The sequence below is a fragment of the Eptesicus fuscus genome, chromosome 12, assembly GCF_027574615.1.
Source record: "Eptesicus fuscus isolate TK198812 chromosome 12, DD_ASM_mEF_20220401, whole genome shotgun sequence".
Classification (NCBI taxonomy): domain Eukaryota; kingdom Metazoa; phylum Chordata; class Mammalia; order Chiroptera; family Vespertilionidae; genus Eptesicus; species Eptesicus fuscus.
Window position 1 is genome coordinate 62,432,682 of NC_072484.1, and position 13,639 is coordinate 62,446,320.

Below are 13,639 nucleotides of genomic sequence, written 5' to 3' on the forward strand. Positions count from 1 at the left end.
TGCACACCTCAGACAAGAATCATCTCTGTGTTCCTTAGCCTATGTGTGTGCATGTGTTTATCACAAGTGAACTAATTAGATGATGATGCTTCTAAGATATTCTTGCTGTAAGGTCAAAATGTTGCCCAGGAAGTGTTGTAGTCTTGTAATTTGGTGAATTCCTTTTCAATCAGCCCTCAATAAGTAAATAACTCTTCACCACAAAAAAAAAAAAGCCCATAAAGAGAACAAAGAACTTGCTGGCAGAACCAAGCAAGCAGGCAGAAGCAATTTCCAGAGAACAGCAGATTTCACATTGCCTGGCAGCTTTGCATGTAGGGAGCTCCGGGACACACAGAAACACTGGGTGATGTGGAATGAAACAGGAAAACAGTAGACTGACCAAAGTGTCATAGATTTCTCACAATTTCCTTAATAGGAGGAGAGAGCTTTAATATCAGGACCTCCCTATGTAGTATTTCTAGTTTGTTAAGTGGATTTATAACTTCACAATAATTTTTTTTCATTCCAGAATGGAGGCTGCCTTTCAATAAATAATGTTTTTATCCTTGAATTAAAGGAGTTAACATGGGGAGTGTTTACAATAGTGCCTGGAACATAGAGAATGTGACATAAAAGTTGGTTACTTTTAATATTACTAAAATCCTCAGCTTAAACACCTCTCCAGATATTTGAGTCTCTGAACTGGATTAAGTAGTTGCTGGTTGGCTATTCTAGTCAAGATTCCAGGGTAAATCTGCTTAATCAATACTTCCTTCAGGATGCTACTTTCTTGTCCCAGTATCCCATTTCATAACAACATTGTAAATCATGTATATCATGCATCCATCATGGAAAGAGGTTCCATGTATTTGTTATGTCATGTGTGTCAACCATGGTATTCTCATACAAATAAAGTTTAAAACTCCTCATTTGTAATGAATGACCTTCAGACACTTGCTTTATACTAAGTACTCTGGGTTTTCTCTTTTTTTATATAAAACTAGAAGCCCGATGCATGAAGATTTGTGCTAGAATGGGCTTTCCTTTCACTGGCTTCAGGCACCGCCTTTCCACTCTGGCCCAGCCCCTTTCTGCTCAGGCCCCGGAGCCGCCTCTTTCCACTCCAGCCCCACCTTCCCACACTGCCCAGAGGCCCTGAGAGACTGGGGCTGGAGCAGAATGCCTGCATCCAAGCATCCCGCCCCGTTACTCGGCACCTGTGTATGCAAATTAACCACCATCTTTGTTGGGTTTATTTGCATATCACTCCTGATTGGCTGGTGGTGTAGTGGAGGTACAGTCAATTTACATGTTTGTCATTATTAGGTAAAATTAATACAACTAATTTCATCACCAGTTTTCCCCACATCAAGCTTTATTCCAAATGCTATACAAATCAGACCCACCTTAAGGACAATGGTTTGCCACCACTGAATCTATTCAAGGCAAATTCTTTTTTTTTTTATTCAAGGCAAATTCTAAAGGCAACTGCAAAGGGATAACTAGAAATCAGATCAGGTCAGAGAAATAACTGAACTAGGTATCTGGCTTCCCAAGATAACCTCTTTGAAAGACCTACCATTTAATGAGATACATAAAACACCACACGTTTGGGAGGCTACTCCAGGGAAGAGCCAGGTTTTGGCCTCCTTTTTATCATCCTCAGCTCCAAACTTAGTGTCTTCTGAAAAGTAGTCTTTCAATTACTCTTTGTTGAAAGACATAACCAGACACATTTAGGATGATGTATTTTCTGTAATACACACATATCTCATCAATCTGCACCAATTTATATTAAAATACCCCTTTAAAAATACTCATATTATCTCTCCAGACCATGTGCCCAGGCCTGGTAATCTGTCAGCCAACAAGTATTTATTAAGTGACTAGGTTTGCCTCTCGTCCGGCAAATCCCCAGAGGACCATTCTATCCGGGCATGAGTCAGAACAACACAACGGCTAAGAGCCACAGCCACCCACATGGCACCTGTGTGTTCCAGGCTTGTTCTTAACCCGCCTGGAACTCTGTCTGCATCAGTAATATGAGGACTTTTGATCGTAGTTTCTAATAATAGTAGCAGCTCCCTCCAAAGGTCATCATGAGAAATTAATTGATGCATGTAAATAACAATTTGTAATTTGTAGGCAGTGCTACTGGCTCCCTATTACGAGGTTACTTAACCTAAATACTATGTCACAAGAGACCTTGGAGATCACACAATTCTTAGCTGATATTTACAGAGCACCGGGAAAAGTTCTGAGATAAAGATTGCCTATGGTCACACACATGAGATTAAGCTTTCTAAATCTAGTTCACTCTGACGTTCAAAGTAATGATGTTGCACTTTAAAATAATAATAATACTATGATTAGCCAATATATATTGAACAGTTACTGTTGCTTTCTTCCATATTTTTCATGTTTTATTACTTACATTCCTTTCCACCCAAACGAAATACAAACTCATTCCCCCTATTGACCAATGTACTGTACTCAATATATCATCAAGTATAAGGAATCTATAATGTGGATGGTTAAATAATTTAATGCCTGATCAACTTAGAGTATTTGGGCCACCTGCAGTTAATTATAGATTACTTAATAAACGTAATGGAGTGCAATCCCAACTGAATGTACTATTACATGAACAGCAAAAGACTCTCTTTCTACAATAATACAGGTAGACCCTGCTTTCAAAAATTCACTTTACACCACTTCCGTTTTACAGAGGCCTACATTGGTCCCTGTTTTCACCAACCAAAAGAAATCTGTGAAAGATTTTGCTTTTATGATAAAAGGTGAGAAGCGAAAATAGCTTAGAGTGTTTGTGTTGCAGGGTATGCCCTGAGCGGGGAAAGCGGCCCCGCCCAGCTCCTTCCCCAGGAACTACGCTCAGCATCTCAGCATCTCAGCATTAAGCCCTCGCAGCTGTGCACTGTCTGTGAGCATCTGTGCTTTGTCTTCATTTATTGTGTGCATCGTTACCAAGATGTGTCCTAAGGCAATTGCTTCTTTGCTTTACACAATGTCAATTTACGAAAGGTTTCATAGGCACTCTCTATTTTGGATAGCAGGGGAAACCCATGCATGCTTGAATAAGATGCTTATCGTTTTAAGTAAAAGCATAAACCATTCTATTTCTTCAGTTACTCATGATCCTCTGATCCCAATCAAATTTAAAAAGGCAAAATCCTGTGATCTATGGTACCCTGAGCTTCTGTCCCTAGAGGATGGGTATATGCAATAAACTGTTCTTTTAATGTTTGCTATTTTAGAGATTGGTGTAATCACAGGATTAGAGCTGTGTTCATAAATGCTTCTACCACACTTGACTCTGGAGAGGAATCCATTCCATAAATAATTACGGAATGCCTTCAATATGCCAGGCACTGTTCTAGGTCCTGGAAAAACTGCAGTAAACAAAACAGCAAAATCCTTGCCATCTTAAATTGTACCTACTGGAAGGGAAAGAGATACAGTAAATAAATGTGTTAACATGGGACTCTGGCTCAGTTTCAGGTGAGGGACCAAGGCTGAGGGTTGGAAAACACTCCCTCTTACTCCAATGAATACTATGGCAAAGGGCATTTGTTTCAACCCGTGGTTCCTTGTCCTATGGAGGATATGAAAGAGAATATTAGAGAAGCTGAAGGAGATGGATATTGTCGAGGGAATTCCAAGCCTAGTGAGAAAGGCTTCAGTGAGACCACCCTGGGAGCTCAGGGGACATGCTACACTGAAAGCCACTCTGGCTCAAGAAATCCAAAGGTGAGGCTCTTGCTGAGGGAAATAGCTGCACACTGACCGATGGCTGATTGAAGGTGCCTGTTCCTCATGCCGTGAGTGTGCGCCCGAGTGTGTGTGTGTGTGTGTGTGTGTGTGTGTGTGTGTGTGTGTGAGAGAGAGAGAGAGAGAGAGAGAGAGCGAGACAGACAGACAGACAGACACAGAGAGAAGAGAGAAGAGAGAAAGAGATAGAATAACACTCTAGAGCCAACTTAAAGTCACCTTGCCTAAGAAAGGTCAGCATTAGAGCAAGGAGATCAAAGGGAGTCATAGCCAGTGGGTGGAGAGCCTACACAGGCAGCCAACTAAATGCTGGGAAGGGCTTCCACCACTGGGTGCTGGAATATGCTTAGTAATTCCTACAAGCTCCTCCAACTCTCAAATTCAGCAGTTCAGAAGACACCCGCAAGTAAGTTAAGTGTATTGAACCCCCAAGCAATTGTCCTCACTCAAACTCCTTTTTTAAACTTAATAACATGTCTATGTGTAACAAACGTCTCCTGATCTTCCTCCGTCTCCCACACGGTTGTTTCCAGCCTGACAGCAAATCTGTGTCTAGTCACAGGCGTGCGGAAAGCCTCAGGCACACTCAGATGATCTGTGTCCTGCTGGGGGCCCGGTGGACACCCCTGGGGACACCCCTGTGGACATCCCTAAACAACCACAGTGCAGAGATGGCTTTCACACCTAGGCCACTTCAAGAACTACAAGGAAGACCCACACTCTCAGCCAGGATTCTGAATTCCCCACCTGCTGGGGCCCCCTGTGGATATACTTTTGGGAAAAAAATACTTTTAGGGGGAAAATTCCAACAGATCAAATGGAGACCAGAGGATCACAGAGTAACTTTCAGGTACGTGCACCACGCATCGGGTTCAGGGGGAGTCTGTGCTATGGACATAGTCAGTGGACATGCACAGAGGCCTGAGTAGCTTGCGGGCGGGGAGGAGGGAGGATCTGAATTTGCTTGCTGTTTCCAGGCAGAGACTGTCTGTGAGCAGGTGGTGCAGAGGTTACTAACAGTTCTTTTCAGTTTGCCAATGCACTTCTCATTGATTCGTGGGAAATGTGTGTGAACATGAGTTGGATAGTTCAAGTCCCCGAGGAGCCGCATTGCAGCCTCTCCCCAGGTCTGGCATGGTATGGTCCACTCCACACAGGCATTACTGGTGTTCTTGACCACACACTGCCAGAAACGCCCAACATGGGATATTTCAAAACACAGACTTAGAAACACAGGGCTTGTGCTTCCCAGGTGATCAGAAATAAATGGGTGGGACATCCTTTCCTGGAGTCCCTCGGCATTTCCATAAACAAACAAACAAATCAATGAGGCTATGTTGAATATTGGTCATGCTTCTTATTAAAATGCAGGGAAAAAAAGAAAATAAAGAATCACAACACTGCATCCAGATAGTAACTGAAAAGATGCCTGTGCTTTTGTTTCCCTTTTGAGCTCAGTTCTTCCTTCGTCTCCTATTAGGAGCAGCACCCGCAGACGTCTGTGTACTTATTATGCTTTGCTTGTGCACTGACCTCATGACATTCTGTTAATTCAGGATATGGCTGTACACAGAGAGGGGTTGCTTTTTTGCATTGGATTTTACATTTCAAGTATGAGCTTCCTGACAGGGCCAGTCCCTGATGCACTTGGGCATAAAGGATGGGACCATTGTCATGCAGTTGTGACACAGTTGCAATTCCACCCCTACTGAGACTGAGGCAAGAGCAGGGCTGGTTATTTGGGAAGAAGGCAAAGCAGTCATTGTCACATAACGATGAAGGAGGGAAATCTCAGTTACCTGATTTCCAGATGAAACGATAAGGGGACACCTTGATATGAAAGCAATAGATACTTTATTGGACTATACACAGGTACTCCTTTCTAAAGTGGTTTATTCTGAATGTGTCTGAAACCTTCTTTCTTTGAAACATGAGCTCCAAGCCATGAACTAGGAGTAGCCTGTATATTTCATCTTGGTTCTGAAGCCAGAAGCTATTCTGTTTACTAGTAAAGGTCTTTGTTTACACTGAACTCTAGGAAAGAGGCTAAGTTGGGTGGGGTCACATAAACAACAAATTTTTGGTTTGAATGAGGATTTGTATAAACTCACATTTCTGGACCCCTTCTTAACTTTGTGTATTAAGGATTTAAGTGACTTAGAGGACTACTATTTAAACTCTTCCTGTGGCAGGAAAATCAACATAGCATCTGCAGTCATAACTATTCGGATGAATGGTCATAATATGCACTGTAAATGTAATAGTTAAGGGGAGGAATGGAAAAGATCGTCATTATTTGCTGTTCTGGGCCCCCAGCCCTTACATTTTTCCTGAAGAGGCACCACTATGAACTGGCAGCCTTAACCCATGGCCTTTTCCAACCATACCACAGGTTGGGCCAAACAGCTTCCTTTTCCTCTCATGTAACCATACAGCCATCATACTCACCTAAGGCATTTGGCACAACACTTACTTCTTATAATGTTATTGTTCTGAAAAGCAATTTATAAATTAACTCAGTGCGGTTTAATTTTAATATTTGTGGACAAACTTTAAATATATAAATTGATAAACCAGATCATGCTTCCTAATCAGAGCCTCAGGAGACATGTCATTGTTCCTTTCTATAACTTCAGGTTCTTATAGAGCAATGGGAAAGAAATCTAAAGTTTTGTAGTAAAATGCTTGAGAAACTATTCCTCAAACTCAAATCACTCACTCACAGTACTTGATAGAGGCATATGTAAGAGATCTCAACTGATGTGTAAACAAGTCATGACTAGGACTCGGTTTCTCATCCCGTCCTCCTGTTGGCAGCTTAGAAATGTAAGATACCTCGCTGCCCCTTTTCTGCTTGCTGCCACATTCTCTCCAGCAATCCAATATGCAAAAGCATGTGCCAATTTTGTCACACCAGCTGCCTTATTTCGTTGACAATGCATTGAGTTCGTCTTAACTAACCAAAACATTCCAGATGTACTGCAAGCCTACTAAGAGATGGTTAGTATGGAACTTGCATGGGGATATTAGTGGTGTAAGTGACATGTATCAACATGTTCCACACTGCTCTGCTTGGTGCAGCTGTTCACATGTGTGACACCCAGTCTCCACTGGACCAGCTTGCTTGCAGAGACAGCGTCTATCCCATCAGATAAAGACAGCCCAGCAGAGTCAGCAAATGCATTCTGAATGTGGCACAGAACAGTAACTGTCTCTTACCTTGCATCGTCGCTCTTGTTGGTTCTGAAAACAGAGGGATGAGCAAGAGGTAGATGAGGTAGACGAAGGAGAGTCCATTGTACCGGAATGCACATGCTGTGGGTGGAGAGAGAGAAGAGAAAAAATGAGTTAATAAGGTAGGCTAAGAGGATACATGCAACTGTGTGGTGACAACATCAAGTATCGCTGGATCAAGCTGATATGTCAATTAGGAAGTAAAAATTGAGCATTTATTCTGTGTTCATTACTATGTTGAGGATGATGAAAAATGGAGAATTAAAATGCATGGCCCCTGCTCTTAAAATCTAACCAGGAAGGTAACACCAATATATCTGAATGAAGGCAGGTCATAAATAAGTCATAAATTAAGTAAGCAAATTAAAATTGCTACAAAAATATAGAGGGAAATGGAATTAGTGAGGGTTTGAGGTGTCAAATAAGGTTGTCAATGGAAGCAATGACACTGAAAAGAAAGAAAAGAGAAGAACAATACTGGTTAAATGTTCTATGGCAGGGCTTTGTACTCATTTAATCCTCATTTTATAAGTAAGTATTCTCAGGCTCAGAGAGACTTGGTCACTAACCTAATTCTCCCAGCTCGGATGTGACCGAGGCAGAACTGAGTTCAGATCTGCAAGCCTGTGCCTGTTCCTCTGTATCACTCATCTTAAAAGTAGCACAGAACTCCAGTGGAGGCCTTGCCCCTCCAAGTTCCCATTTCCTCACCTGTGAAATGGGTATAATAATTGTCTCTAACTTGATGAGCTTATGAGGAATAAATGTAATGTGTTCAAAACACTTGGCTCAGGGTTATACAGAAAAGGCCTTTAAAAACATGAGCAATTGTTATAAGCATCCTCATTACTAGATAGGGAGAAGAAAGTGTGCAGTATTCCATGGAGAAAGAAAATGAGCACATTATAGCAATTTGGAAAATAAATTTGGGGATGAATGAAGACAGACTAAAGATGAGAAGGAGTAAGTATGAGTTTGTAGAATGAGGAGATCAGGTTAACAGATGTCATAGGATGGAGAGATATTGAAACAAAAGTTAATAGGAGAGAAAATGGAGGGCAGGGAAATATGAAGTTGAGATCTTAGAAAACAGTCACCGATAATTTGGATCAGGAGAAAACATTTCAGAAAGATTAATCATGCAACTGCATATGAGCCAGACTGGTGGGAAGCAAAACTCAAATACTGTGCTGTGGTAACAACATTGGGCTATAAATGAGGACTCGCGGCAGTGTGGTAACGATGATAATATTTTTTTAAAGCAACCAACAGAATAAAAAATGATTTTTTAAAATAAATATGGAGAGGTGTGAAGAGAAATTATATAAAATGACTCCAAGGCTTACAACCCAGGTAATGATAAGGATTACTGCCATGGAGAAGAATAAGACATTTAAGAAGAAAGTGAAAAGTTGGACACATTCATGGAATCAAATCATGGCACTTAGATCTCATGGAAATAGTCATGAAGAATGTGGACAGCATTTCTGCATTAAATGGAGAGGAGTCCTGAGCAGAAGTGTTAGTTGAAATGACAAGGTGGGAGGGATTCTCCAAAGGCAAGAGCAATAAAGAGAAGCACAAAAGATGGAGGCATCTGCCATGGCTATAGCTCACAGATGGGGAGAACGGGAAAAGGAAAACTGGCTTGCCTGGAGGTAAAAATCAGCAGAGCATTTCAGACAGATATAAGAAAAGTCCGTTTTCACAAGAGGAAAAGTTTGCATGAAAGAAGTTCACCACAACAGAGAGACAAGTTTGTCATTTGATCATCAGTAAGGATGCAAGGGCAGCCTTTGAAGAAAGCTCAGCCCAGAGGAGGGATGGAAGAGAAAGAGAAGTACTGTCAGAACCAGGAAGTGGGAAACAAGAAGGAAAACCAGGGTATCAAGATCTCGGGTACTCCTGGTCAGAGTGTGGAGGGTCCTGGACCACGGGACAGTCCCGTGTGGGATGTACATCAGGATTAAGAGATGCGGCACCCACATCAGAAGACCAGGTCAATAAGTGCCCCGGGCCCCCTGCTTGCTCTAGAAGCTGGCAGTGGAAGAGGCGAAAGAAGGGGAAGTGAGGATAGTGTGGTAGGGGAGGAAGAAATCAACAAAAAGAGCTTTTCATCCCAAGGTGGTCATGCATGTATTTGTAGCTTTGATAACATTATTGACATTCCCAACCTCCTTTATGAAAGATACAAAGCAGGAACAAGTGTTCACACTATTGATTGGACCCACGGGAAAATACATAAATGAGATAATATAGAAGAACAAGAACATATGTCTGACTCATACAACTTAACAAAAGGAAGATAAACAACCTAATCAAAAAATGGGCAATGGACCTAAATAGATGCTTTTCAAAAAAGGATATACAGAAGGCCAAGAGACATATGAAAACATGCTCAAAGTCACTAATCATCCGAGAGATGCAAATCAAAATGACAATGCGGTACCATCTCACACCTGTCAGAATGGCTATCATCAACAAATCAACAAATGACAAGTGCTGGTGAGGATGTGGAGACAAAGGAACCCTCGTGCACTGCTGGTGGGAATGCAGACTGGTGCAGCCACTGTGGAGAGCAGTATGGAGTTTCCTCAAAACACTAAATAATGGAAATCCCATTTGACCCAGTGATCCCACTTCTAGGAATATATCCCAAGAAGCTAGAAACACCAATCAGAAAGGATATATGCACCCCTATGTTCACAGCAGCACAATTTACCATAGCTAAGATTTGGAAACAGCCTAAGTGCCCATCAGCAGATGAGTGGATTAAAAAACTGTGGTACATTTACACAATTAAATACTACGCTGTGGTAAAAAAGAAGGAGCTCTTACCATTTGCAACAGCATGGATGGAACTGGAGAGCATTATGCTAAGTGAAATAAGCCAGTCAGAGAAAGATAAATATCACATGATCTCACTCATTTGTGGAATATAATGAACAACATAAACTGATGAAGGAAAACAGATCCAGAGACAGAGAAGCATCAACCAGACCGTCAAACCTCAGAGGGAAGGTAGGGGAGGGTGGGGGTAAGGGGGAGAGATCAACCAAAGGACTTTATATGCATGCATATAAGCCTAACCAATGGACACCGACACCAGGGGGTGAGGGCATGAGTCAGGGTGGTGGGGGGGGAGGGCAATGGGGGGATAAGGACACATATGTAATACCTTAATCAATAAAGAAAAAAGAGAACATATGTCTGAATTGCCTTTCTAGCTTCCCTCCCCGCCCCCCTTCTGCTTCTTATTTCTCATCCAGAGTTGATGTTCCCTAAAAGCAATCCAAAGGTATTTGGTTATTTATTCAGTCAATATTTATTGAGCATGTCCCATGTTCCAGGACCATCAAAGATCCCTTCCTGCCTCTGGGAGCTTACATTTTGGTGGGGAGATGTATGATGAACAATAAAAGGTCAATTACATGTATGTTGGAAGATAAGGGTTATGTAAACAAGAAGTCAGCAGGAAAAGAGGGACCACCAGTACACTGGGTGAGGCAGGCCAGTGGCAGCATTCATTAGGAACACTGAAGACAGACCTCAATGAGAAAGTGTGATTTGAGCCAAGAGGTGAGGTAAGTTAGACAGGGGAGCCCAGTGCGCAGCAGAGTCCTGGATTGGGCCCGATCATGCAGGCCTGTTAAGAGGTTAGACTCTGCCGAAACTGGTTTGGCTCAGTGGATAGAGCGTCGGCCTGCGGACTGAAAGGTCCCAGGTTCGATTCCGGTCAAGGGCATGTACCTTGGTTGTGGGCACATCCCCAGTGGGGGTTGTGCAAAAGGTAGCTGATGGATGATGTTTCTCTATCATCGATGTTTCTAACTCTCTATCCCTCTCTCTTCCTCTCTGTGAAAAATCAATAATTTTTTTTTTAAGAGGTTAGACTCTAACCGATGGTGGTTTCACTCTGAGATGTCAATTCAGCGACAGTTCTTCCTCTTGGCTCAAGGTTGCAGACCTGCCTCCTGCCTATGCCTGCAGCTTCATTTCCACCCATGCACATTCTATGCTCTGTGCTGCTGCACAACTCAACAGCCAGCTCTTTCCATCTGCTTTGCTGCTTCCTGCCTTTAGACCTTACAGGCACATTCCCTCCCTCCATCTAGAACATCTTCCTGTCCTTCCTATCAGGCATATCCCCACACAGCTCACCTGTTTCCTCTTATGGGAAGTTGTCCACATCCATGACCTCCCCTAAACAGAAGTGTATTTCCCTCCTTGGTGCCTCTTCCAGAGCACCTCTCATTCAATGCCACATGCCTCTGTGTATGTCTGTGACCACGTCTGTTTTGTCCAGTGCCCTGTGCCCAGGAGATGCTCATGCTCATGGAAGGAAGGAATACATGAATAAAATGAAATAAAAAAGATGTGAGGGAATCTAAAAAGGAAATTAGGGTATTCAGGTATACAACATTCTTGGTAGCATAGAAACATCACAATTGACATTGCCCAAAATAAACATTTAATCAACTAGAGTATTTCTTTTGTTTTTATACTTAGGGTGGTTTGTTTGTTTTTTAATGATGATTTGTATTATGAAGCAGATTACCTAACCCTGTGCATTCCTGGGTAAAGAGAAAAGTAGAACTTACTTGTATAATTGCATTACTTTGAAGCAGCATTCATAGTGCACTTGTCTGCTGTGGACTTGTATCAGTAATGACTTATACCAATGAGCCTGCTGTGTGTCAAGCCCTGATCTGGGCACTACACATATATCAACTCATACCGTTACTGTCCTCCCTTTACAGATACTGTTTTATTCTCTTTCTACACATGAAAAAGCAGGCACGAGGAGAAAGCAGAGCTAAGTGCAAGCACAGCTAAGAAACAGGCTGAGGATTGAGCCTGGGAGTCTAGTTCCTGAGTCTGCACCATCATCAGGAATCCTCTGGGCCTCATCACTGCTGCACATCCCTACCGGTCTACCTCCTCCCCAGTTAACTGCCAAGGGCTCAAGGAGGCAATGCCCTCCTTCCACAGGTTGACAAACACTCTGTATGTATTTTGCTGTTTTATATTTATAACCTTGTTCTGTAAGGTTCTATATTATGCATGGTAGAAATGTGTATACAGAGGGTATTTCTGATGGTTAACTTTGAAGGAGGTAGAAAGGAGTCTACTCTTGGTTTCTCACATCACAACCTTTACTTATAGCAAAATCTAAAGAGGAGTGACCCATGGTGGTAGGCAGCCTGTAAGTGGTCCCCAATAAAAGTCCCCTGGTTGCAACACCAGTGAGTAAGCCCTGCTCTTGAGTGTGGGCTGGAACTGGTGACTCACTGCCAGGGAGCAGACAGAGTGTCCGGATCCCATCTGGTGGCTTCTGTCCTGGCCACCCCCTCTGCCTCTCCTCTTGCTCACTCTGAGGGAAGACTGCTGCCAGTGAAGAGGCTCATGTGGCAAGAAACAGATCTCTAGCCAGTAGCTAGCCTTCACCAACCAACAGCCACAAGTTACTAGTAGCTTAGAAGCCAGTCCTGGGAAGACTGTGCCCTAACCAACCCCTTGACTGCAGCCTGTCAGAGCGCCTGAGCCATTCCTGACTCCCAGAAACTCTGAGAGTGTTTGTTGCTTTAAGCGACAAAATGTTTAGGTAATTTGTATGTAGCAATAGATGATTAATACAAGCTTAAAAAAACTTAAGCCACCTCTAAAAATTCAACTTCATTTATGTTTTAGTCTGAAATTATGCCATTTGACGACCATGGCCAAATTGCTGAATTCCCCACTTCAATATGCTTGAAGTTGCTACCCAGGAATTACCCAAGCATGTGGGGACTTTGAGTGCCATATCTAAGTGAGTTACCCCCATCTAGGGCAAAATATGCTTTTGAACTTGTCAATAAGGCACATTTGAGCAAAAAAAAAAAAAAAAGCCTTAGAATGCAAATAGCAGCTGTTCCTTTATCAAGCGTGAGGTTGCCTTTGTTCAGGACCTGGAGACACTTCTTACATATTCATTACTCTTCCTACTGAGCTTCATATTCTGGCTACACAATGTTCCCGATTCCCCACACCTTTTGTGGACAGTCAAGTCACCGGGACCTCTGTCCTCTGCCTCAAGAATTTTACTGTTGACAGTAGAGTGTTTTTATTAATGCAGATCAAGGTGTTCAAAGGAAAAAGAGGATTGGTTTCTTTATCTACACATGCACTATAGTTTCTACTATCTCCACTATAGTTTCTACCTGGTTTAATCATCCAAAATTATATGGAAATTTCCCTTAAAGTAATTTCCTAAATAAAAGACTTTGCCAGCTATCGAGTTCACAAATACAAACTGAGATAACAAGTCCTCACTGAAGTGCTTCATAAACATCAATGCTGCCATTTGAATTGTAAACACCTGGGCTCATCTAATGAATGAGTTTCGTTTTCTAAAGGAGAAAAGAAGGCATGTGGTTTTGGAGAAACTCTCCAAGTAGGAAAAATGGTAGATTTGACTTTGACAACTTATAATTTATCAATATAGAAAGGGAGGAAAAATCTCTTGCAAATATATAATTGTTAAAATGTCCACATAACATTTTTTTAAAAAAATGCTCGTGTTGCAATACACATATTAATTTCCCTATTATTACAATATGATCATGGAGAGTTTAGTGCACTTTAATTACCCTTC

General features: G+C 42.1%; 1 protein-coding gene across 3 annotated transcripts in view; it reads right to left on the reverse strand.

Moving 5' to 3' along the window:
• The window catches only part of PIEZO2 (piezo type mechanosensitive ion channel component 2), a 343,011-nt gene that overhangs the window by 260,950 nt on the left and 68,422 nt on the right, over positions 1–13,639 (reverse strand). For all 3 annotated transcript variants that reach the window (XM_054724315.1, XM_054724314.1, XM_054724313.1), the window contains exon 2: positions 6,991–7,086. In XM_054724315.1, coding sequence (XP_054580290.1) covers positions 6,991–7,086 — 96 coding nt within the window. The remainder of the gene's footprint in view (positions 1–6,990; positions 7,087–13,639) is intronic.